This window comes from Acinonyx jubatus, chromosome F2 (genome assembly GCF_027475565.1).
Source record: "Acinonyx jubatus isolate Ajub_Pintada_27869175 chromosome F2, VMU_Ajub_asm_v1.0, whole genome shotgun sequence".
Lineage (NCBI taxonomy): Eukaryota > Metazoa > Chordata > Mammalia > Carnivora > Felidae > Acinonyx > Acinonyx jubatus.
Window position 1 is genome coordinate 561608 of NC_069394.1, and position 25013 is coordinate 586620.

Consider the following 25013-nt stretch of genomic DNA (forward strand, 5'->3'; position numbering starts at 1 on the left):
CCTGCTGGGGTTGTGGGGTGCTAGTTGTGCTCTTGGGAGGGGGAGCTGGGTCCCACTGGCCTTACTGGTGCCTATGCCCGTGTCTCCTGGGGTGCTGTGTCCTGGAACATCGCTGGGCAGGGCACCATGGTGATGTTGAAGCTGGGGATGGGGGCCAGGTATGGGTGGTCAGGCAGATTCCTCCTCCCGGCACACAGCTCATCACAGGTGGCAACTCCCATTTGCCTAACAAGGCTCAGCAGAGGTGACACTCCCTGACCTTGTCACTGCCCTTGTTAACCTCGTGTGCGAGTTTGTCGGGGGTGGTGGTTAGCTCAGAGCTCCGTGGTCCCTGTGATAGGGCCTCAGAAGAGGCTGACCAAGGACTTCCCGGCAGCGGACCTTGGCTCGGGGTCGTGGCTGGAGACTGGGGTGTGTAAGAGGGTCAAGAGTCAGGACCAACCAGGGGGCTGGCGGAGTTGCATGTCGAGTGCAGTTCTCAGACAAGGCCATGGAGCTCACAGAGGCTGAGTCAACGTGGCCACATGCTGGGGTGCTCACCGGGGACAGATGCAGAGCCTCGGGGACTCTTGCCTCTTGGAGGAGGCAGGTGGCCTGGCCCAAGCCTTGACCTGGGTCTCCCTCATGAGCACACGCATCCGTGGAGATGCTTTAACACCAGCTCTCTGCATCTCCTGGGTGCTGTTGGCCTGAGGCCTGCCCCTTCTCTGTACTGGAAACCCCAAGGCCCTGTTGGGTCAGATGTGCCCTGACTCACAGATGTGGCCTGATAAGACAGGGGTCTTCAGGAGGTGTCTGGGCGGCCGCCTCAAGACCTGTGCTGCCCCTGCCCCACCCAGCACCTGTTCAATTCCACATCCTCCTTCCCTTTGGCTATAGTGGAGTTGCCACGGTGGGGATGGGGGATGGGGAAGGCTCCCTTCGGGGGGGGTGGGGAGGGGTTCCTTTTTGGATCCCAGGGTGGAGGCAGTGTCTCCCTGGCCCCTGCTGAGGGCGGTGAGCAGGGAGTGAACTCCTGGGGGCACAGATCATCAGGCAGGCTGCTCTGGCCTGTCACCTCCCCACCCCTCGGCACCCAACCCTTCCCCCCAAAAACCAGCCCAGTGCCTTGTGAACGCATGAAAAACGGGGTGCCTCTGCCAAGAAGATGTGCACAACCTGCCTGTCTGTCCGTGCCCCACCTGGTCCCATGTGGGGAGGCCTTGGGCAGGGCATTCCTGTGGGTCTGTCCCACCACCCCCTCCCTCGTCCTTTAATAAAGAATTCTGAGCACACACGGGTCCTGTGGAGTCAGGTGCACACGGCTATGCCCTGGACATCTACCTTCTCTCTGAGGAGACCATCACGGCTCAGACTTCCAGCCCCCTTCTGAGAACCCCCGCCCTGGGGCCCTCCCCCCCCCCCAGGGGGGGGGGGTGGTGGCAGGAGGAAACAGACGCAGGAGGCCATCATGTAGAGCCTGTCGTTTATAGGTCTCTGCCGGTCTCGTCCGTCTGTCTGTCCATGTATGTGTTTCTCTCTACTGAAGGGGCAAGGGGAACTCTCATGTAAAAATCCAAAATACAATCCTGCCTGGGAACGGCCACAGCGAGGGGCAGTCCAAGCGTGGCTGTAAGGCCTCGAGCTGCCACGGCACACAGGGCTGGGGCCCTCGCTGCTGAGCAGGCTCCACGCCCAGCCTTCGCCCTGGGGCCTCTAGGAGACAGTGGGGTCCTTGGCTTTGGGGGGTTCAGAGCCCGTCAGCAGGGAGATGGTGGGGTCATCTGCGTAGTCGTCCCCCTCCGAGAAGTAGGAACCCTCCCCCAGCTCGAAGAGCACGGGCAGGTCGCTGCTTCCCATATCCACGGAGCCCGGGTCCACCAAGAACAGGGGTTGCGCCGTGTAGTGCACCAGCTGCTTCCCTGAGGGTGGGGGCTGGGTCAGGGCACTGGCGGGTGGGGACACCAGGCTGGGGCAGGGCAGGGGCTCAGGGCTTGGCTCACCTGAGTCAGGGCTGCTGTTCTCTGCCTCAAGGGGCCTGGGGGGCTCCTGGGGAGAGAGGAGCTCCTGGATCTGCCAGGGCAGGAGGGGGCAGAGTGAAGGTTCCTGCTCCCTGCCCGCCCCCCGCCCCCCCGCCCCCCCCCCCACCCCGCCTACGCACGCTGGCCAGGCTGCTGTCAAGGTCGGGCAGGCTCATGTCGGGCACTGTCACTGAGGGGCTGAACAGCTGCAGGGAAGGGAGGGCGGTCAGGCTGCGCCCGTGAGCTGTGAGCAGGGTGGGGGTAGGGAGGCACTCACGTCCAGCAGGGCGCTCGTGTCCACACTGAAGCCGTGGCTTGTCAGCATGGTCTGCAGGTTGTCCAGATTGGAGTCCATGGCGTCCAAGTGGTCACTGAGCTCGGTCCTAGCCAGAATGAGGAGGGCAGGTAAAGTGGAGCCCTAGGCACCCCCAGCCAGGTGCCCTCCTGCTGGTGATCACACCCACCAGACAGAGAGGGGCTGTCCTCAGCTATACCCCCACCCCGCTTGGGCTCACGGGAAGCCCTCCGAGGTGGGGCCCCATCGCACACCTGGTGTGGGCCTGGGGTGGGAACGTGTGTGGGAAAGGGCCAGGGTGCTTGGTCACTGGGGCGAGAGCGGCTCAGGCTGTGCCAGCTGGTCCTGTCACTGTGAGACCAAGTAAGGCCTCTGACAGCACTAAATGGCTGAGCCAAAATGACAGGGGGGCTCAGGATGGGCTGGGGGCGGTGTTCAGGCTCGGCAAGGTCTTGTCTCTACGTTGGAAGACAGCAGGGATGGGGAGAGGGAGCTGCGGGCAGGGTATGGAGGGCTGGTCTCTACTCTGGTGCATGCCGGGAAAGAGACCTGGGTCTGGAGGCTGTGGCCGAGAAGGCCCTGGGCCACCTGGTGGACCTGTGCCGTTGGACAGGTGGCCAGGCTGGCTCTGGGAGGTGTCCACAGGGCCCTGCCCCAACCTGAGAGGAAGCCAGTCAGCACGGAAGCCAGGAGCCTGGCTGCACCAGTGGCAGTGCCAGGCGGGGAGGCCCATCTCTGTCGGTCAGTGAGCTGGGGCACTGGCTTGGGCCCCAGAGCCTGGGGTGGGGGGGCTGCTCCCTGCTGCACAGGGCCCGGGATGCCCGTTCACCAGGCAGGGCCAAGTGCTCATGGCCAGGCCAGGGTCTGGTCCGAAGCTGGGGAGGGGCCTGAGCTCTGGCGGAGCCCTCCTCCCTCCCCAGTGGGGACGGCGCTAACCCTGGCTGGACTCGGCCATGAAGAGAGGAGGGGCAGGGGAAGAGGCGGGCGACCCCAGACATCTGTGGAGCGCGAGCCAAACTGCAAGATACAAAGACAAGAGCCCCCCGATTGCAGGTGGGGGCCAGGTGGACTCCGTGCCCCCCGCCCTTGCTTGCCTGGCCTCTGGGGCAAGCCCTCTGCTGGGCAGGACAGATGCAGTGGCCTGTCGCAGGAAGGGGTGACAGCAGCGGCCAGAGCGGCTCAGAAAGCAGGTGCGACAGACCTGCAAGGCTGCACACCCTTGGCTCCTGAGGCCCTGGGGATGTGGGACAACGGGCTCTGAGCTCAGGGCCAGGTCTGCTGGCTCACCCCCCGGCGCCCCTGCGCCCACAGCCTGACGACCGCCCCACACCAGCCCTCCAGGACAGCGCTAGCTAGAGGCCCAGACGTGCTTCCTGAGGCTGCGGCGGAGGCGGGTGGGGCGGCACTCACTTGTCCAGGCAGGCTACGCTGAGGCACTTCTCAGGGGCCGAGGCAGGTGGGGGCGGGGGTGAGGGGCGACGGCCCCCCGCATCCGTGAGGGGTGTGGCCGGGGCGGCAGGGGCAGGCTCGCTTTCCCGCAGGATGGAGTCAATGAGGGCGGTCGGGGACAGGGGTATCTCCACAACAGAGGACGGATGTCCAGGACTGGCCTCCTCCACCCGGGGGCTCCGAGGAGGACTCGGGGGCTCCTCCTTGACGCGTACCAGGGGGCTGCTGGACACTGGCCTGCACGTCGGGGGACACACACGTCAGCAGCTGCCGCCTCTGTGGGCCCACCCTTCTCCTGACGGTTGGGTGACGTGGCCCCCACCTCTCATCTATGCTTCCGCCTGGGGAGGCCAAAGGGCTGCCGGGGGCCAGCTCGGTGATGTCGGAGATGATGGGTCCGGAATTGGCGACGGTGTCTGGGGAGTAGAGGCTGGAGCTGCTGTAGGCCGGGGAGGGAGCCTGCCATCAAAGGGAGGTGACCTGTGTGGCAGGCGCTGCAGCACGTGCCTGCCCCCGCCCAGGCCAGTCCTGCCGCGCCCGGCTCCTGCCGCGCCCGGCGCTCACCGAGTAGGGGCCCGAGCCATGGATGTGCTCCAGGGAGTATTGGCGGCCGTACTTGGGCATGGAATGTGCCGCACTGCTGTCGTTCAGCATCAGGGGGCTGCAAGGGGGGGGGGGGGGTGGGGGGCGGTAAGGGGTGGGCTTAGGTGCCTCCCTGAGACCTCAGGGCCACCCGGGCCTCAGCCAGGGGGAGACAGGGTGGCCCTGGGCCCCGTGCTGGGGACGGCCACCCCCTGTGCCTCACATCTTTCTCTTCACCCCCAGGATCCGGTTGGACTGCACCAGTGAGATGAGGAACTGGATGAGCTGCGGGCAGAAGGGCACAGTTAGCCTGGCCCTGCGAGGGGCCCGCCAGGCTCCCCCTAGGCCCGCCGCACACCTTGTTGACGACTTTCTGCTGCTGGGCGTGCTTCTGCCGCAGGCTGGCCACTTCCCGCCACAGGGCCTCGTTCTCGCTGTAACACAGTGGGCGTGGTCAGCAGTGCTGGGGGCCCTCCACAGAACCCCGCCCCCCATCCCACCCTGGGCAGGGGTGGGGTCTGGGGTGCGGCGGTAACAGGGCTGGGGGCAGACCGCCAGGGAGGACACGCAGGGGTGTGTCAGTTGTGGGGGCGGGGGCAGAGCACAGGACTGGGTGTGTTGGGTGGACCCCAGGGTCCTGAGACCTCCTGGACACCCTTGAGTGTCGCCCCCCCCCCACCCCCCCCACCGTCCCTCTGAGCCATCTCTGCCCCACCTAAACCTGAGGAGAGGAGGGAAGGCCAGGGGTACAGAGCAGCATATGGCAGCTGTCCTATGCCCGTCCTATGTCACTAGGTCTGGGTGAGCAGGGCTGTGAGCAGCCTGGCCCTTCTGATGGGCCCCCAAGTGTCTTACTGACATGGAATTGCCCCTCTTGGCCTCGACCTGCAAGGCACCCACGTCCTGGGAGCCCAACTTCACCTGGCCCCACACCCAGATGTCCTATAGCCAGAGGCTTCTGCCAGCCCCAAACGTGGAGAGAGAGCCCAGGAGCCTCTTCCAGGACTTGGGGGTCATGAGGACCTGCCCCCTGAGAGGCTTTCGGGCCACACCAAGCTGAGGACAGCCACCCTAGGCTGCGGTTCCTGAGGTCCCCGGGGCCCCCAAGTGCATAGGAGGCGGCCCAGGCCAGCCCTGTTAGGGGTCCTGGTTGAGGAGGGGAGCACAGGGCCGGTTACTGGTGGCCAAACGTGCCCCGGCGGCAGTGGGGGCCAGCGGGTGCGTTGGCGTGTGGGGGCGGTGAAGACCAGCCACCCCGGCCTGTGGAGCGCACACTCGGGACACAGCGTGGGGCGCCGAAAGGGGAGGCAGGTGCCAGGAGCCCAGCTCTGCCCGTTGGGGCGGGAACTGGGTTAGACCCTGTCTCCCAAGGCGCGCGCACAAGTCCAAATGTAATTCTGCGCTTGGGAGAAGCCTGGAGCGTCCCTGTCTTAGACTGCAGGAGGCAGGGCTGGTGGGAAGGGGCCCCCGGAGGGGTGGCCAGTTCCCAGGCCTGCACCTCTCCTGTCTGCTCTTTCCTCAGGCTGCCTCCCACGGGTCCCCTCGTCCCACCACGTCCCCTGCTAGGCGCCCCCCTGCACGTGCCGCGTGGAACCTACTGCTTCATGGCCAGGAGTTTGGAGTCCATGCTCTCCTGCTTCCCCTTCATGAGCTGGACGTCAGTCAGCAACTTGGTGACACTGTCTTGGCGGATCTTTATGTCCTCATTCTTCAGGGTGGATACCTGGAACCCCGGTGGAGGCGGGGGGGGGGGGGGACGGGGAAACAGTTACTGAGATGCCCACCCCTCCCCGCCGCCGGGGGAAGAGGGGAGGGCCTGGGATGCCGCAGAAGGGCCAAGGGGCTGGGCTGGCAGTCTGGAGAGGGGCCTTCAATGTGGTGGCTGATGGGGGAACGGCCAAGGGGAGTCCCAGATGGACAAGCAGGGAGGAGAGGGCCCATCAGGAGGAGGGCTCAGGGCGGCCAGGCCAGCAGCTGACTGCCCTTAGCAGTCGTAGGTCCAGCAGGACAGCAAGTAGCCGCTGCTCCCTCTCATAGTCTGGAGGAAGGTCTGAGGAGGCAGAGAAAGGGAGGCAGACTACTCACGCTGGTCACTTTCCTCTTGATGTTCTCAAGGAGCTGCTCCTGGCCACGCAGGAAGCACGGGTGCTGGAACTCAGTGTCGTCCCTCTCTGGCTTGACCAGGCCACCCTGCTCAATGTGGACCACCTTCCGGAAGCCGTCTGCACATGACGGGGTGGAGCAGCTCTGCCTCAGGGCCGGGCACCGCCCCACCGAGGGACAAAGGGAGGGGTCCGGGAGGAGGGCAATGCCTGGCACGGCTCTGGTCACAACCACTGCCTGCGGCAGCTGGGTGGTCTTGGTCTAAGGGAGACCCCATACCCCAGACGACAAGCCCTCACCAGCGTGTGTGCCTGTGTCTGGCTGGGACTTCAGAGACTCTTCCCTGAGACTCTGCTCCCCTGGGAAGAGGCGCCCTGGCCGCAGGCCCCCCAGATGCGCCAGGCTCTGCATCATGCCCCGCCCCACACGCCCAGATAGCAGGGTACTCACACATGTTGAGCTGCCGCACGAAGCTGGCCATATTGTTGTGCTTGAAGTACTTGGGCAGCACCTCCTTGGCAAACTGGCCCTGGTCGAACACGTGGAAGCTGTTCCCGCTCTGCTGGGAGGCACGCGGCAGAGTCACACGCAGCCCACGAGGCACAAGTCCCCAGATGTGCCCAGTCCCTCTGCTCCTGCGTGTGCCCTGCTGGAGGCCCGGGACTGGGTGACAGAAGCCACACAGCCAGAGAGATGAGGGGACCTCATCGCAGCCAGGAAGCCCTGCCCCGGGGCTCCAGAAGTTGCCTGAAACACGCGGCACCTCACGCCCAGTCTTTAGGGGACCTTGTTTTTGCTTTAATCAGATTTCCCCCAGGAACAACCAAGACCCCAAGGTGAGGCAGCCAAGAAAATGGGAGGAAAACACACAGTTGTATTCAGAAATGCAACCTCGTTCTTCTTTCGGCATCTGAGGCGGGAAAAAGAGGTTGTGAAACAGTCACTGCATTACTCATCTTCTATCCCCTCATTTTTTAAAAACACACATTTTTAAAATTTTTATTTATTTTTGAGAGAGAGAGAAAAAAGGGGGTGAGTGGGGGAGGGGAAGAGAGAGAATCCCAAGCAGGCTCCGCACTGTCAGCGCAGGGCCTGACACGGGTCTCGAACCCACGAACCTGAGCCGAAACCATGAGTCAGATGCTCAATCGGCTGAGGCACCAGTCACCCCCATCTTCTTTCTGACCTCAATCCAGAAGCTACCAGGAAGGTTGGCGAGGCCAGCCTCTGCTGGAAGGGCCTTGGGGTGTGGGGCAGGGTCCTGGAATAGGGCCAGAGAGTGGTGAGGGGAGGAGGGGGTGGGGGGTGACAGGACATGCTACCCTTGAGTCCGCCAGGGACACTGGGCATGGCTTCCCCCATCGAAGAAGGGGCTGAAGGTAAGGAGAGAGAGAAGCCAGGGGAACCCTGGTGGTAGGTGAAAGCTAGAGCCTTGTGTGTCCACACACGTGCGTGCATGTGAAAATGAACCCAGATATAAGCATGTGAAGGGGTGGAGAAGGTGGAGAAAGGGCCTCTGAAAAGTCTTCTCCTCCAAAGAAGCAGTAAGAAAACCAGCCAAAACGTTACAGTGTGCTTTTTCAGAACTCTGAAAATCAACAGCAACATGGGAAGCCTTTATTCAAGAAAAATGATTCTCCTGCAGTAAGATCAGTGAGCTTTGTGGTATTTTGACTTGCCCTGTTCCCGCTTCCCCTCCTGTAGCCCCATTCCCAGAGAATTACTCTCGGACCAGTCAGCTCCCTGGGAGCTTCCACTTGTAAAGCTGTCTTTGCTTGATTTGACCCAAAGCTCTCCCAGTACAAAAAGCCTTTTCCTTAGGGATGTTTGTTGATGACATCAAAAGAGGATTTCAAAACTTTGTGGTTGCTTCAGACAGAGGATAACAGGGCAAAAAACAGGCTAGCTAGAAAACCTCAAAAGGAAGAGCTAGGGAATGAGACCTCGAGAGGGGTTTTGAAAAGCTCCAAAACATTCCTGGGCATCCGGAAGTCACATGCATGTGTAGGGCTGTGTGGACAATCAGGGAAGACCTGACGTGGCCCCAGGCGCGCACCTCTGGCTGACTTGGAGGCTCTGCACAAGCAGGAAGCAGAGGACAAAGCAGAGGCGCCACCTACCTGGGCTGTGTGCCGAATGCAATAAATCCCCCAACACCTACACGGGGTCCCCCGGCAAAGAACAGGACATTTATTGGTTCCAGGAGGCAAGGGAAATTTCTGTTCCCTTGACTAGCTCACTACTAAGCTAGCCAAGCAGACTTCAGTGGTCACGAACAACAAAGACCATAAGTCATCCAGAATTCGTTCAGAAAAGTCACTAAACAAACGAATACCAGCAACTACAAGAAATAGCAACAGCAACAAATCTGGGGAGGAGAGAGAATCTGATATTCAGAACCTAACACATACCACATTATATTAATTCAAAGTCCAGTTTCCAATGAAAAAGTATGAAACCTGCAAAGAAACAAGACATGGCCTATACACTAGGGAAAAAAAGCAATCAATTGAAACCATCCCTAATGAAACTTGTAAGTTGGATTTACTAGACAAGGACTTTAAGTCAACAATTTCAAATTTGTTCAAAGAATGAAATGAAATGGCAGCTAAAGAAATAAAGGAAAGCATGAGAACATCTTGCGGAATGAAGAATACCAATAAAGATAAAAATGAACCAAATCTGAATTAAAAAATATAATTGCACCAACTTATGCCCAATGGAAGTCCCAGGAGAGAAAAGGACAGAAAGAATAGCTGAAGGAATAATGGCCTGAAATTTCCTAAGTTTGATAAAAAACGTCCAGGAAGCTAAACAAACTCCATTAAAAAAAAAAAAAAAAAAGATTAAAACTGATTTCTCATCAGAATCCACGGAGGCCACAAGGCAATAGGATTACATTTAAAGGGGCCAAAAGGAGGGGCACCTGGGGGGGGGGGGCTCTGTCAGTTACATGTCTAACTCTTGGTTTCAGCTCGGATCATCACCTCATGGTTCATGGGATCAAGCCCTGTGTCAGGCCCCATGCTGGCAGTGCAGAGCCTGCTTGGGAGTCTTTCTTTCTCTACCCCTGCCCCGCTCTTGCTCTCTCTCTCAAAATAAATAAACTTAAAAAAAAAAGTAAAGGGGCTGAAAGGAAAAAAAACGGTCAACCAAGAATTGTATATCCAGCAAAGCCTCGCTTTGAAAAGTAAGGAGCAGGGGCGCCTGGGTGGCTCAGTCAGTTAAGCATCTGACTCAGAGCTCCAGGCTCAGAGCCTGCTTCGGATTCTGTCTCCTCTTTCTGCCCCTGCCCCACTCATGCTGTGTGTGTGTGGGGGGGGGGGGGTGTCTGAAAAATAAACAAACATAAAAAAAGTTTAAAAAAAAGAAAAGGAGCAATTTCCATTTCTGGGATTCAAGTGTGAGATCTACTGAACCACTCCCAAGTGAAACAAAGCTTTTTTTTTTCTTTTTCTTTTTTAAAATTTTTAATGTTTTTAAATTTATTTTGAGACAGAGAGAGAGAGAGAGAGAGAGAAAGAGAGAGAGAGAGAATGAGTGGGCAAGGGGCAGAGAGAGAAAGAGGCACAGAATCCGAAGTAGGCTCCAGGGTCTGAGCTGTCAGCACAGAGCCCGACGCGGGGCTTGAACTCACAAACTGTGAGATCATGACCTGAGCCGAAGTCGGATGCTTAACCAACTGGGCCACCCAGGCACCCCTATTTTTTTCTTTTTAAAAGTTTACTTATTTTTGACACAGTGTGCTTGTGCAAGTGGTGGAGGGGCAGAGAGGGAGACAGAGAACCCCAAGCACGCCCTGCACTGCCAGCACAGAGCCTGACACGGGGCTCAATCCCATGAACTGTGAGATTTTCTCGGGAGAGAGGCAGTCAGAAGGAAAGAGAGCTCTGAAGGGGCTCCCCAAGGGAACTCACTTTATTTGAAACAAAAAGTAAGGAAGTTCAAGCGTAAGGCTGCTCTTGAAAACAACGGCACCTCTTGGTTCAGAGTAACCAGCTCAACCAGGCCCAGCCTGTTCTACAGGAGAGAGGCAGCTCACAGCCCTCCCAGAGTCAGAACAAACCTCAAAGACAGGCCTTCAACACTACCACTGGTTGAATTTAATTGGGTTAGACCGCTCAACAATTTGTGCCCTGAGGCACCGTCAAAAAACACCACCACAATCAGGCAGTAATTAGAGCCTAAAGTCTGGGTGTAATACCCTGGGAGGCAGTAGAGTTAACACTGAGGTCAAAGAGAATACAGTCTTCACTAAAATAACCCAGCTAAGTCACAAAACAAACCAGCACAAAACAAAAACAAGCGTGGGGGGGAGGTGGGTGGTGGGTGGGGTGGTCATCCAGAAGTACTACATTACCTAAAATATACTTTTTCAATAAAATTATGAGACACGAAAAGAAGCAGCAAAGTGTGACCTGTGCACAAGGGAAAGGAGAAAAAGCCAACAGAAACGGAGCGTGAGAGGGACAAGGTGTAAAGTTTCCTCAAGACTTCGAAGCAAACATCACCTCTATGTTTAAAGATGAGGTGACAGTGCCTTGCCAAAGACAGAATCGCAACAAAGAGACAGGGCTTGTAAAGCAGAGTCAGATGAAAATTCCAGAGCCCAACAGTACAATAACCAAAATGAGGAATTTACTAGAAAGACTCAGCAGCAGATGTGAACTGGCAGAACAAAGAAATCAACAAATTTGAAAATGGATTGGTAGAGATGATGAAAGCAGAAGGACAGAGAGAAAACAGAGTAAAGAAAAATGAAAGGAGTCTCAAAAAAACAAAACAAAACAAAACAAAACAAAACAAAACCCAAAACTTTAACTGCCTCAGCGTACGTGTAAATGGAGTACATTTCGTTACAGGAAAGAAGGACCAGAACAAATACTAAAAGAAATAAGGCCTGAAAACTTCCCAAATTTGCTTCCAAAAATCAATAGACATGGTATGCCATTCCTGAGGTCAACTCTGCTCTGTTTCGTAAGCGTTTTTATAGGGGCGCCTGGGTGGCTCAGTCAGTTGAGCGTCCAACTTCAGCTCAGGTCATGAACTCACGGTCTGTGGGTTCGAGCCCTGCATTGGGCTCAGTGCTGACAGCTCAGTCTGGAGCCTGCTTCGGATCCTGTGTCTCCCTCTCTCTCTGCCCCTCCCCCACTCTCACTTTGTCTCACTCTCTCAAAAATAAATGTAAAAACAAAAATAAGTGTTTTTATAATCCTATAGTTTTGGTATACAGATCCCTGCATGTTTTACTATGCTTGTATTTAAGTTCTCATCTTTTAAAAAAATTTAAAAATGCTGATTTTTGAGGGGGGGCAGTGTGAGAGGCAGAGAGACGGAGGCAGACACAGAATCCAAAGCAGGCTCCAGGCTCCAAGCTCTCAGCACACAGCCTGATGTGGGGCTTGAACTCCCGAGCCATGAGATCATGACCAGAGCCAAAATCATCTGCTTAACCGACTGAGCCACCCAGGCTCCCCAGTAGTCTTTTGGAGCAACTGTAAATGATATTAAAAAACAAAACACATCAATTTCCTATTGTTCGTTAGAAATGCAATTGATTTTTGTATGTTGACCTGGTATCTAGTGACCCTGCAAAACTCAATTCTTTAGTTTTAGGAGTATTTTTATAGATTTCTTGAGATTTTTCTGTGGACAATCATGCCATCTATAAATAAGGTCAGTTTTATTTCTTGCTCTCCAATATATATTCTTTTAACTTCTTTTTCTTGTCTTCAATTACTAGATAGGACTTCCAGTACAATGCTAATTAGAACTGGTGAAAATAGAATTGTACCTTGTTCTATCTTAAGGGAAAAGCATTCAGTCTCTCCTAACATTAAGTATGATGTTAGGTGTAGATCCTTTTTTTGTTATCGGGCTGAGTATGTTCCCCACTATTCTCAGTTTCCTGAGTTTTTTGTTTTTTGGTTTTTTTTTTTTTTATAAATGAACATCAAATTTGTCAAATATTTTTTCTGCAAATAATATGATCATGTGGCTTTTCTTCTTTACGTTGTTAACACAGTGGATTACACTGACTTAATTTTAAAATCCTGGACCACCCTTCCATTTCTGGAATAAGTTCCTTGTGTTGTGACATCACTCTTTTTATATATTGCTAGATTTGCTTACATTTTACAGAAAACATTATGAAAAATGCTGGTTCTTAGTTTTCTTAGACTATTTTTGTCTAAGTTTTAAAAAAGTTTATTTTTAAATAACTTCTATACCAAACATGGGGCTCAAACTCATAACCCTGATATCAAAAGTCACGTGATCTTCCAACTGAGCCAGCAGGTACCCCTGTGTGTGTTTTAAGGTTTATGTATTTTTGAGACAGAGAGAGACAGAGTATGAGCAGGGAAGGGGCAGAGAGAGAGGGAGACACAGAATCCTTAGCAGGCACCAGGCTCTGAGCTGTCGTCAGAGCCGGTCGGGGGTGGGGTGGCTCCAACCCACAAACTGTGAGATCATGACCTGAGCCAAAGTTGTGGGGCTTGAATCCACGAACCATGAAATCATGACCTGAGCTGAAGTCCGTTGCTTAACCAAATGAGCCACCCAGGTGCCCCCAGGTGCCCGTGTTTGATACCAAGGTAATGCTTGCCTCACAAAATGAGCTGCAAAGTGTTCCCTCCTTTGGTTTTCTGGAGAAAGTTGTGTATAATTGGTGTTATTTCTTCTTCAAATGTTGAAATTTGGCAGTAAAATCATTTAGGCCTGGACTTTTCTTTTTAGGAGGTTTATGACTAGGAATTCAACTTCTTTAATAGAGTTAGGACCGTTAAGGTTATCCATTTCACCTTGGGCAAGTTTTGACACTTTATGGCTTTAAGGGAATTGGTCCATTTTTATCCACGTTGCCAAATGCACATGCATACAGCTGCTCAAAGCACTTCCTTATTACCCTCATACCGTCAGAGGGGTCTGCCGTGACACATATCCTCTTTGTTCCTGATATTGGCAATTCAGGTCTTGTCTCTCTGTCAGTCATGCTACAAGTTACCAATTTTTATCTTTTCAGAGGATCAGTTTTTGAATTAATTTATTTTACTGTTTTACCATTTTCGGTTTCAGTGACTTCTTCTGTTATCTTTCTCATTTCCTTCCTTATGCTTGCTTTGGGTTTACTTTGCTTTTTTTTCTACTTTCTTAAGGTGGAAGCTTAGAAGCCATTCTTATTTTCTAATGGGATCACTTAATTGTATAACTTGCCTCTGAGCACTGCGTTAGGTGCTCTCACATTTTCAGGGAGCGGGCATTTGGTGGACTGCTGGGGGACATCTGTGGGACAGGAGATGGAGTCCCCCTCGGATGGAAGATGGAAGAAAAGACTGCTCCTTCTGGGGCTGCACACTCTCTCTCAGTCTTGACGGAGGCGCTCCCAGGCTACGTCTATCATCCATGCGCATGATGTAGACCGTGTCTTGTCTCGTCCCCAGGACAAAGTGTTTGCTGAGTTACACTCTTGCTGACTAGGTATCTCTACATAACTGGCCACCAGGGACACCCCCCCACCCCACATTTCTCAAATGGGAAGATACAATTACATCAAGTTTATAATTTAAAATGAATAGCTTGATCCACTTTTGACATACAATTGTTTACCACCACATGCGAGAACTGAAGACATTTCCATCACCCCCGAAATTATCCTTATGCCCCTCTGTGGTCAACCCCCACCCCAGGCAACCACTGACCTCATCTTTGCTCCCCTGGATTTGCCTTTGCCAGAATATCACATAAATGAAATCACAGAGTATGCAGCCTTTTGTGCTTGGTGCCTTGCACTTAGCACCACAGAATGCTTTCAAGGTTCGGCCACAGAGTCTCCCGGAAAGCTGTTCACTCCTCTTCAGTGCTGAGTGGAGCTCCCTGCGGGGGGCGCCGCCGCTTGTCCGGCCACTCCCCAGCAGGCTGACCTGTGGGTCGTGTCCTATTTTTGGCTCTTGTGAATAAAAGTGCCATAAACATTTGCATTTGGGTCTTTTCTTTTTTTTAATGTTTATTTACTTTTGAGAGAGAGAGAGAGAGAGACAGAGTGCGAACAGGGGAGGGGCAGAGAGCAAGGGGGACACGGAATCTGGAGCAGGCTCCAGGCTTCGAGTTGTTAGCACAGAGCTGGACGTGGGGCTCGAACTCACCAACCAGGAGATTATGACATGACCTAAGCTGAAGTTGGACGCTTAACCAACTGAGTCATTCAGGTTTTTTCCTTCTAGAAGTTTTCTAGTCTTAGCTTTTACATTTCAGTCTGATTCATTTCAGTCAGTGTTTGTACACGGTGTGAGGCACATGGCGAGCTCACATCTGTGTTTACGGGCGCCCAATTATTCCAGCACCACGTGTGGAAAAGACTATTCCTATAGAATTGCAACGGCACCTTTGTCAAAAATCAATGAACTTTAAATGGGTGGGTCTCTTTCTGGATTCTCTAGTTGTTCTGTTTATATGTTTACAGTTATGACAGTTTCACTCAGTGCCGATTATTACAGCTTTATAGTAAATTGTGAAATCAATTTGTGTGAGCATTCCAATTGTTCTCCTTTAAAAAAATGTCTGAAGGGGTGCCCGGGTGGTTCATTTGGTTAAGTGGCCAACTTTGGCTTGGGTCATGATCTCTCACCATTTGAGGGTTCGAGCCTCACATTGGGCTTTGTGCTGACAGTGCAGAGCCTGCTTGGGATTCCCTCTCCCTGTCTCTCCCTGTCCCTCCCCCACTTTTGTTTGTTCTCTCCCCGCCCCCCCCCCCCCACCAAAGTGAATAAACAAACTTAAAAAAACTGTCTGTCTATTCTCTGTTGAGAATGTTTGGCTTTGCTTTTTCATATAAACTCTAGTAGGGATCACTTTACCAACATTTACAAAAATGTCTGCCGAGATTTTACTGGGATTGTGTGAAATCTGTTTTCATTTTACCAACACCGGGTCTTCTGTTTATGACCATGGCATTTCTCTCCATTTACTTAGATCCTCTTTAATTTTTCTCAGCAGTGTTCTATAGCTTTCCGTGCACAAATTTTATACATGGTTTACAAGGTCCACACCCGTGGTAACTGGTCTACAGGCAGCCCCCAATGATCCCTGCCTCTGGGGGCTCACACCTTGTGCTGCCTTCTCCTGTGCTGTGGCTGGGTTGTTCTTGGTGACCACCAGCATTTAACAGGTGACATGTATCCGAGAACACATTACAAAGGCCACACTGGATCCCTTGCTCCGGGAGCAGCAGGCTGACAGGCCGAGGGAGCAGGCTGAGGGGCTCCTGTGGTGAGGAATGGAAGCCACTTGCCACCACGCACTTGAGCGAACTTAGAAGTGGGTCTCTCTTTGCAGCTGAGCCTCGAAGTGCCTGCAGTCTCGTGAGAGACCTCGCGTCAGAATCAGCTCGTGACTCTCAGAAACTGTGAGACGTTTGCTGTTTAAAGCAGTTAGGTTTGGAGACAACTGGTTACACGGCAAGAGATAATACGGCCAGTAAGTATTTTGTGTTTTTTTAATGCTATTGTTAAATATTTCCATTTTCAAGGGTTCATTGCTAGTATACAGAAATAGAATTGGTTTTTTTACATCAACCTTGAATCCTGTGACCTCACCAAACTCATTTACTAGTTCTAATCACTTTGGTATTTTCTTTTTTTTTTGTAGATTTCTTGGGACTTTCTAAGTAAATTACAATGTTTTCTATAAACAGAGCCAGTTTTATGTCCTACCTTCCAACTTTTCGGTCTTTTATTTACTTATATCTGCCAGACTACCCGACCAGGGTGTCACACACATCGTTGAAGAGGAGTGGCAGAAGCACCTGCTTTTTCAGGGTTAAGTACAATGTCAGCTGTAGGTTTTCATAGCCGCTTCCTATTAGGCTGTGGAAATGCCCTTCCCAGTTTGCTAAGCTTTTATCACAAAGTGAGTGTTGAGTTTGTCCAATGTTTCCCCTGCCACCATTAAGGTGTCGTGCGGGTTTTCTTCTCTTTGTCCGCTGATGCGGTGAGTTACAGTGGGTTCTGAATGCCGACCAGACTTCATCCACAGAGCTCCCTTCTGGCCTCGCATCTCACAGGTGCTGAGTCAGTGTTGTTCTGGTCTGGGTCCCTCTCTGTGCAATTCTTTCTTTTTCTGGCTGCTTTTACGATTTTTTCTTCATCGGTTTTCAGTAATTTGTTAGTGATATGCCCTGGGTCTTTTTGTTCGTTTGTTTTTTGTGTGTGCTTATCCTCCTTAGGAATTCTTATTAAGTTTTGGATCTGTGGGTTCACAGCTTTCCAAAGATTTGGACAACTATGTCTAAGCATTCCCTCTCCCGTTACTCTGGAACTCCACTTGTGTGTCAGGCTATGCGATATCATCCCCGTGAGGCTCTGCTTCTGCTCACTATTTCCAGTCTTGTTTTTCCCTGTACATCACCATGGACAGCATCTATGCTTACTTTCGTTCAGTGATCTTTTCTTCTGCAGAATCTAATCCGCTATTAATCCCCAGTAGTGACGTATAAAAAAAAAAGCTTTGAATTTTAGAATAGCTTCTTTTTTAATTTTCGTTTTTTTAAGAGTAACTTGAGATTTACAGAAAACTTGGGAAGACAGTACAGAGCTCTCACACAGCCCTCACGCCGTTGTTAACAGTGTTAACACTGTTGTCACAAGGAAAGAATCAATATGCAGGTTTCCCATGCTGCCCGGAAGTACGGCGTTCCTATGTCAACATTCACAAAGCCAAGAATTACTGTTAATTGACATGGAAAAATTTAGAGTATTCCCAGACCCAAAAAATCACCTCTCTTCAGCTTTTCTGATACCTAAGAACACATCTTGCAAACAGATGCACAAACGAAGCAGAGATGAACCACAAACGCTCACGGACACAGAGCACTAGCTCTAGCAGCTTGATGCGAGATCTGAACACAGTTCCTGAGCAAGGAGCTTGGCGCGGCCACCCCTGCTGCTTGGAGCGCACGCTGCCTCTGTAACAGCTCGCTGCAAAATCAATGCTGGATGCTATTTTTGCTTTTGCCTTTTTTTGTAAAAATGAAACTCCTCTTCAGATTTCTTTCAGTTAGTGAAAACAGATAGTAACGTAGGTCTTTTGTTATAAAAGTGAAATAGCGTAAAATGAACTCTCTCTCAAAAAAAAGTGGGATACCTGCACTTTATTATTTACTAAATAAAGTCTGGATCTTATTCAGATCTCCTTAGTTTTTACCTACTATCCTTCTGTCCCAGAACTTCACCTGAGATTACACCACACTTTGTTGTTACGTCTCCTTACGTTCCTCTTGGCTATGACAGTCTCTTTGACTTTTCTGGTTTCTCATGACCTTGACAGTTTTGAGGAGTACCGGTCCAGTATTTTGTAGAATTTCCCTCAATTTGGATTTGTCCTGTGTCTTTTCCTCACAGTTATGAGGTTAGTTGGGGTTACAGAAGGTTCTGGAGAGGAAGACCACAGAGGTTAAGTGCCTTTGTCATCACACCACGGCTGGACACTTACATGAGGCCATGTCTGTTGGGGGTCTCCACTGTAGTTTACCCCCCACCCTTTCCCACTCGGTGCTTCTTGGAAGTCACTATGTGTAGGCCACAGGTACAGGTGGGGAGATATGTGTCACCTCCCTGGAGGGAGTGTCTACACAAATAATGTGGAATTCTGCACGATAGACTTTTCCATTGCCATTTTATTTGCTTCTTTCTCTCTCTCTCTCTCTCTCTCTCTCTCTCTCTCTTCCACTGTCTTCATGGTTTTGCTTTGCTTCTTTGAGCACTCAATACTTTACAATTGCTTTAAGGTCTTTGTTGGCTAGTTCCCATCACCCCTGGGAACACAGCTATGACTCCCCTTCTTTGTCACAGGGTGCACTCTCACGCCCATTGGCTCATCTGTTAGTTCTGACTGGGCCCTGGACACGGGGGTCTTTACGTTGCATCTGGGTTTTGTGGTATTCCTCCTGAGAGTGTTTCGTGTGGATCAGCCTGATCCTTTCAAGGCTTGTCTTTACACTCGATTACATTGCATTTGGGGCAGCCTTTCTTAATTCAGTCCCACCTCCAACTTGTAGGTCTTCTGGTCCTTGTTGAACGCTCTACGTGTTCAACATGGTTCCTCTGCTCTGGCTGTGAGAATTCAGGTAACTCATGGCCCTGTCTGAGCTCTCCTCAGTGACTGTTCCTTCCCTAGAAGGTTCTCAGGCTGGCTTCATAGGTCTCCTCCTGTGGATGGGTGAACCAGAACTCTGCTGAAGACCTGAAGGGGCTCATGTGCAGACTCCTGGAGCTCTTTCTTAGTCCAGCTCCCTTCTCTGGTACCACACCTTGCAAATTCTAGATGCCTCAGTTTCTCCAAAGTCTGGGCTGTTAAGTTTCCCCTTTCTGTGCTGGAGTTTGAAAACTGCCTCTAGGTAGAAAGACTGGAACCTGTGTGGCTCACCTGTCCTTGTTTTCCAATCCTGAACACTGTTTAAGGGTTAAGCCCACATTGAACGTGTCCTATAAGCCCTACCTGAAGGGCCATCAGGAGTTTCAGATGTCTCCTGGTGAATCCATCACAGAACCCGATGTTCTCTCTCCCTGCCTCGTGGTTCAAGGCCCCGCCTTCTCTGCTGCCTCCAGGGAATCCTGGAGGTGATCTTAGCTTTTCCTAAAAAGGCCTCTGATTAGAAATATGGAAGGAACAGGGAGAAGTGAGTGCCCATCTGCTTGCTGGTAACCAATGCCCTCACCCTGAAATGCATTTTTTAAAAAAAAAGTAAACTCTGGGGGCTCCTGGATAGCCAGTCGGTTGAGCATCTGACTCTTGGTTTTGACTCAGGTCATGATCCCATGGTCGTGGGATTGAGCCCCATGTTGGGCTCCACACGGAGTGTGGAGCCTGCTTAGGATTCTTTCTCCCCCTCTGCCCCTCTCCTCAGCATTCATGGGCTCTTGATAAATAAATGAGTAAGTAAGTAAGTAAGTAAATAAATAAGTATATAAATAACAACGACCCACAAAACTCTACACCCAGCATGGGGCTTGAATTCACGACCTCAAGATCCAACAGTTGCATGCTCCATGCACTGAGCAGGTCGGGTGCCCCAAGAGGCACTTCTTGGTAACTGCCAAGTCTGACTAAATTTGGAGCCTCTGGTCTTATTTTTGATGGCCCTGGGAACAACCTAAAATGAATCCAAAATTCTGCAGGGATGTATGTTTTTACAGACAGGGTCTCTGTCTTTGAGTATTTTCTCCAAGGGCTCCACGACCCCAAAGGGTTAACAACCACTGTATTCCATGAGGGAATACCACTGCATTTTTCAAGTATCTGCCCCAGGACACCTTAGTCCCCCGTTTTTGTTCCTCAAAAGTCAATCCAAAGACCAGTCTACACGATGTGCTCCGTTCTGAATGTGGCTGGCCGACTACTCTCTGGGTTCCAGGAACACGGGCATTAGAGGCAGTGAGAGTATGGCTGGAGCCAACGTGGCCACAGAAGCAGAGAAATCCGGGTGTAGAGTGAGGTGTCAGGGGGCGTGAGGCTGGTCCAGAAAGGGAGAGCCACTGAGGACCCGTCCTCTACCCTGGCTGTGTCCTTATCTGAGTGTGAGACCATCTGCACCATCACGTCCTTTTCTGGTTTCTGCTCAAGTTCACTTTATTAGTGCCTGCAACACAGGCACCAATACATCCCTCCTAATCCTTGGCCCTCTGGCCACTGGCCCCTGGACTCACACCTCCAGACCATCGAGCACGTGCAGGTTAGTGACTCTGCTCACTCTGACAGCTTTCAGGGTCAAGAAAGGAAGAGTCGGTGGTGCTGGCTGCTGTGCTACCAGGACTGGGAAGCATTTGAGGGCAGCTTTCCTCGTTTCACAGCCTCCTTCCAGAGCTGGAGAGAATCCCGCAGCCAGAGCTGGAAGCCCCGGGGTGTATGGAGCGCGAGGACCCTGGCTCAGTCCCCGGTGATACACGACGGGAGCTCTTTGCACCTCCCAGGGTGGGTCCTGCAGGTTCCACTGCCCCCTCCCTGGTCCTTTAATAAAGAGTTCTGAGCACACACGGGTCCTGAGGAGTCAGGCGCACACGGCTACACCCTGGACATCTACCTTCTCCTCAAGGAGACCGTCAACGGCCCAGATTTCCAGCCCCCTTCTGAGAAGCCCCGCCCTGGGCCCCTCCCCCCTCCCCACCCCGGGGCGGGGGCCAGGAGGAAACAGACGCAGGAGGCCACCATGTAGAGCCTGTCGTTTATAGGTCTCTGCCGGTCTCGTCCATCTGTCTGTCCATGTATATGTTTATGTCTACAGAAGAAGCAAGGGGAACTCTCAGGTAAAAATCCAAAATACAATTCTGCCTGTGAACGCCTGCAGCACAGGTCAGTCCAAGCATAGCTAGGGTCTAACTAAGAAAGCAGGTGAGGGTGGGCCGGCGTCTTGAAGTGTGGAGCGCCGGGAGAAGGCAGTCAGAGAGCAACAGCTGGCCATCACCGGGAAGACGGTGGCCTTCAGGTTCAGTTTAACCAATCCCCAGCTTTCTTTGCTAAGTTTCCTAATGTCTTTGAGACTCAGTTTTCTTCTCTACGAAATAGCCATTTGTCACCTTCTTGCATGGCTGTGGATGGAGAACAGATACAAAAAGGCTCAGTTTAGCCTCACGCTGCAGGCAAGGACTGGACAAGCACACCTGTGCTGCTCTTGGCAGCTGGTCCTGCAGCCGTCTGGGTTCAGGGAGGCCCTGGGAGCCTCCGGGCCCTGCCATGTGCCTCCCAGCCTGCCACTGGGGAGCACTAACCCGGGGTGCTCCTTCAGCATTTTGGCTCAACTGACAGATCCCCGAGGGCAAGATCCAGAGGGCCTGCCCGGTCCTGCCGGCTGTCTGAGAACGAGCTCAGCAGGCCTCACCTGGCTCTCAATGCCAGGAGAGGAGGAGTGTTCCTGCCAGTCATGGGAGCTCTGGAAATGTTCCATGGCCAGCTCTGAGTGTACGGGTTGCACGCAGACCCGTTCAAGTAGTCTCACAGGGAGCTGATGACCTAACTACAGAAGTGCTGTGCCTAGGACTCTCCACCCAGAGACCCAGCCCCTCCAGAGTGAGCCTCCGACCGCTGGCACTTCAAGGGCCATCTGGGACAGGCCTGGCCTTGGCGACCTCCAGTTCCTAGGCCTCCACCTCCACACAATCCTATTAGGTTCATTCCTGCTCCCAAAGAAAAGAGAATTGCACAGAGCAGACCGGTACCAGGGTGGGGCCAGAGAGGCGCCAAAGGCCAAAATTTAAGGAGCCCCCCCCCACCAGGGCCTCCTCCACGTGGCCCTAAGAAAAAGTGCCTCCTTAAACTGTGCCGTCAAGCACCTCCCAGCCTCACCCAGGCCTGATCCCTAGGCCAGACAGGCCCAATTCACAGAGAGTCCCAGTGGATGTGGGTGGTAAGGGGAACAGCACAGGCTGCTGGTCAGAAGCGCTGGGGCACACCCACAGGCTACACTCATGCTCACCGAGTCCGTCCCTACAGCAGCAGGAGCTGCAGGGTCTTGTGGGACCTCTAAGGACCCGCTGAGATGCCGTGCCCAGGGTGTCTTTAACTGTATGAGGATCTGAGAGTGAGTAAGCCAACACGACTGTCTGGGGGCAGTGACCTATTGGTCTGTCCTTCAGGCTGGGCACAAGAAGCCCAACGCTCTGGGAATGCAAGCTTGTGCAGCCACTCTGGAAAACAGTACGGAGGTTTCCTCAAAAAACTAAAAATAGAACTACCTTACGACCCAGCAATTGCACTACTAGGCATTTATCCAAGGGATACAGGTGTGCTGTTTCGAAGGGACACATGCACCCCCATGTTTACAGCAGCACTATCACCAATAGCCAAAGTATGGAAAGAGCCCAAATGTCCATCGATGCATAAACGGATAAAGACGTGGTATATATATACAATGGAGTATTACTCGGCCATCAAAAGGAATGAAATCTTGCCATTTGCAACTATGTGGATGGAACAGGAAGTTATTATGCTAAGTGAAATTAGTCAGAGAAAGGCAAATATCATGTGACTTCACTCATGAAGAGTTTAAGAGACAAAACAGATGAACATAAGGGAAGGGAAACAAAAATAACATTAAAACAGGAAGGAGGACAAAACAGAAGACTCATAAATATGGTGAACAAACTGAGGGTTACTGGAGGGATTGTGGGAGGGGGGATGGGCTAAATGGGTAAGGGGCATTAAGGAACCTAACCCCTGAAATCATTGTTGCACTATATGCTAACTAATTTGGATGTTAATTTAAAAAAATAATAATAATAAAAAAGCCCAACGCTCTTCGGACCTGGCCCCACTGGCCAGGGTTTCTGGGGATGAACTGCTTCCCCCACCTTATTCACCTTTGAGAGTCAAACACCAATCCTCTGACTGCCCCTTGTCCCTTAGGTCAAATGTGGTGAGTCTCTCTTGGTAGAACTGAGAGAAAACTTCCAACACAAAGGAAAAAACACCAAAAGCAAAGACATCAGAGCTTTCCAAGGCCTCTGAGAGCCAGACTCCGGGCCATAAGTCTGCTGAAGGCCCTGTGTGAACTTTTTTGACAGAGGCCACAGGTATAGGACCATCTCCTGTCTCTGAGCCAGGCAGCTCAACAGCCCCCTGCACAGCCTGGAAAAGGGCTTCCTTCCACTGCTGAGCTACTGTTGTGATTTCTATATTCACTGCTGGTGCCAGCCCTTACCACTATGTCCTGCTTGACCTGCATACAAACCAGGAAGGATCAAATACTTGTGCTCCAGCTGGTTCCCCATCCCCCTGCCTGGGGTTCACGGGTGGTGCAGCCACTCTAAGTGAAGGCTGTCACAGGCCTGACCATTCCTGTTCAAAGGCCTTGCCCAGAACACAGGCTGTGGGTCCTGGAGAGTACGCTGGTGACACTTCACCCACTCGCCTCACAATCTCTAAGCAGAAAAAGAGAGCAGATTAAGGGGCACCCTAGCAGGTGGGGTGGATCACCCTAGTAGGATTAGGCTTGGAATATTCCAGAGCATTTCTGATGCCCCTCCCTGGTCTGGGTTAAGAGTGTGTCCTGGGAGTTAGGGGAAGGAAAAAGAGGAAGAAGGAAGATAAAAGAAGACAGAAATATGAGCCCACTCCCTTGGGTTAGAAAAATGCAAGGTCTGGAACGAGTGGATGGCACTAACACGGCAGCCTTTGGGAAAGCATGCTGCCCCTCTTCGGGACTCCAGTCTGTCATCAGAGTAAACAGGCAGTGCACTGAGAAATGGAGAGTGCCCACACAGGCATGTCACTGAAACCAACACAAAGCGTCTCCCAAAAGAATGCTGCATGATATCTAGTTTCTTTATTCCCAGTCTTCAGGCAGCAAACTTGAGCAAACAGACCGCCCAAGAGAGAACTTGGCCTCCAGCTAGGGGCTAGCTTCAAGCTAAACATTTCTTCATTCCTAATGGCCTAAGAGCATGAAGGAGAAGTACTTAACAAAGTCTGAGAAAGCCAGCGTTTTGGCCCTCAGGAGGTCAAAGCGTATTTGGGGGCACCCATAGGCTCTGCATGACCAGAGTGGCCTTTCTTCAGGTCACCCATTTGCCAGCCTGGGGTATGGCTCTGGCCTTCCCAGACACGACATCACAGCTCGGATGGGAACAGCAGATTCTGAGCTTCAACTCCATACACACTCTCTGATTTACCTCTGCAAAACCGGAGTCGTCCGGTCTTGCAGGGTCAAACCATGTAAACAAGCCTGCTGCCAGGCAACTGGAGACAAGGACTTGAATAAACTCGTCCTGTGAAGAATGAAAATCAAAGCTGCTCTAGGAAAGCCCAACTCTACTATCTCTGGACATGGGTTCAAGATCAATCTGAACTTTATGACGTTTTACTTTCTGTTTTCGCTCCCTTTCCTTTCGCACTAGAGCAACGCCCTCCAATTCACGCGCCACGTCCTAATTTTCTCCAAATAGCTGCCGACCACACCACCCTGGAAACTCATTTGAGAAGATTCAGAGGATCACCTAGGCTGACTGTTCGCCAGCGAGATTGGGTACTGTTCTAAGGACAGACACACTTCCGCGATTGTTCAACACTTAGCGAAAGACCAAAGAAGAGGCCCTTCCTCCCCAGCCCAGGGACGCTTGGCGCGGCAGGGGCCGACAAGGAGCGGGCCCCGCACGTTTTCCTCCGAACCCTGACCCTGAGCTCCCGACCCCACATCCCACCCCTCACGGGGACTCGCCCCACCCCCTCACCGGGCTCCAGCAGATAAGCGCGTCGGTGTCTGGGTCGCTCACGAGGGTCCACAGCTTGGTCAGGAAGGCCGGGACGTTGCTGGGCCCCGCCGCGCCGGGGCCCACGGGCAGGTCCATACCGTGCAAGGCGGGGAGAGGCGGTGGTGACGACCGCGAAATGGGGCCGAGGGCCGGGCTAACGCCGCCGCCGCGCCTGCCGCCGGGGCAGCGCCACCGCCGCCGTCCGCTGCGCACACACAGCCCCGCGGCCTAGCATGGCCGCCGCCATCTTGCGACGGGCGCGTTCCCGCCGGCGCCGCCCGCCCGCGTCACCCCGGCGCGCGCACGCCGGCCCCGCCCCAGGCCCGCGCGTTCCTGCCGCCGCGCGCC

General features: G+C 52.8%; 1 protein-coding gene across 4 annotated transcripts; it reads right to left on the bottom strand.

Annotated features, from left to right (window-relative positions):
• Positions 1–1451: 1451 nt before the first annotated feature.
• On the bottom strand, positions 1452–24944 carry HSF1 (heat shock transcription factor 1). 4 transcript variants are annotated; one of them, XM_027063613.2, is made up of 14 exons: positions 24645–24944; positions 6880–6988; positions 6412–6548; positions 5925–6049; positions 4685–4760; positions 4550–4611; positions 4309–4405; positions 4067–4203; positions 3706–3981; positions 3232–3312; positions 2278–2383; positions 2141–2206; positions 1983–2052; positions 1452–1901 (listed from the first exon to the last, which is right to left on the bottom strand). In XM_027063613.2, the coding sequence occupies exons 1-14, from the start codon at positions 24759–24761 to the stop codon at positions 1696–1698; spliced, it is 1665 nt and encodes a 554-aa protein (XP_026919414.1). In that variant the 5' UTR covers positions 24762–24944; the 3' UTR covers positions 1452–1695. The 4 variants fall into 4 exon arrangements, with proteins under 4 accessions (XP_026919414.1, XP_026919412.1, XP_026919415.1 ...); XM_027063611.2 differs by having other exon boundaries at positions 6880–6991; XM_027063614.2 differs by lacking the exon at positions 3232–3312 and having other exon boundaries at positions 6880–6991.
• Between the last annotated feature and the right edge of the window lie 69 nt (positions 24945–25013).

Excerpts from the sequence above, each read along its gene's own strand:
- HSF1 (XM_027063611.2), bottom strand. The coding sequence starts at position 24,761 with ATGGACCTGCCCGTGGGCCCCGGCGCGGCGGGGCCCAGCAACGTCCCG. Across the intron at positions 6,992-24,644 it reads CGCTTATCTGCTGGAGCCCG|CAGAGCGGGAACAGCTTCCA; the intron begins GTGAGGGGGTGG and ends CGTGCCTCCCAG. Across the intron at positions 1,902-1,982 it reads GAACAGCAGCCCTGACTCAG|GGAAGCAGCTGGTGCACTAC; the intron begins GTGAGCCAAGCC and ends CCCCACCCTCAG.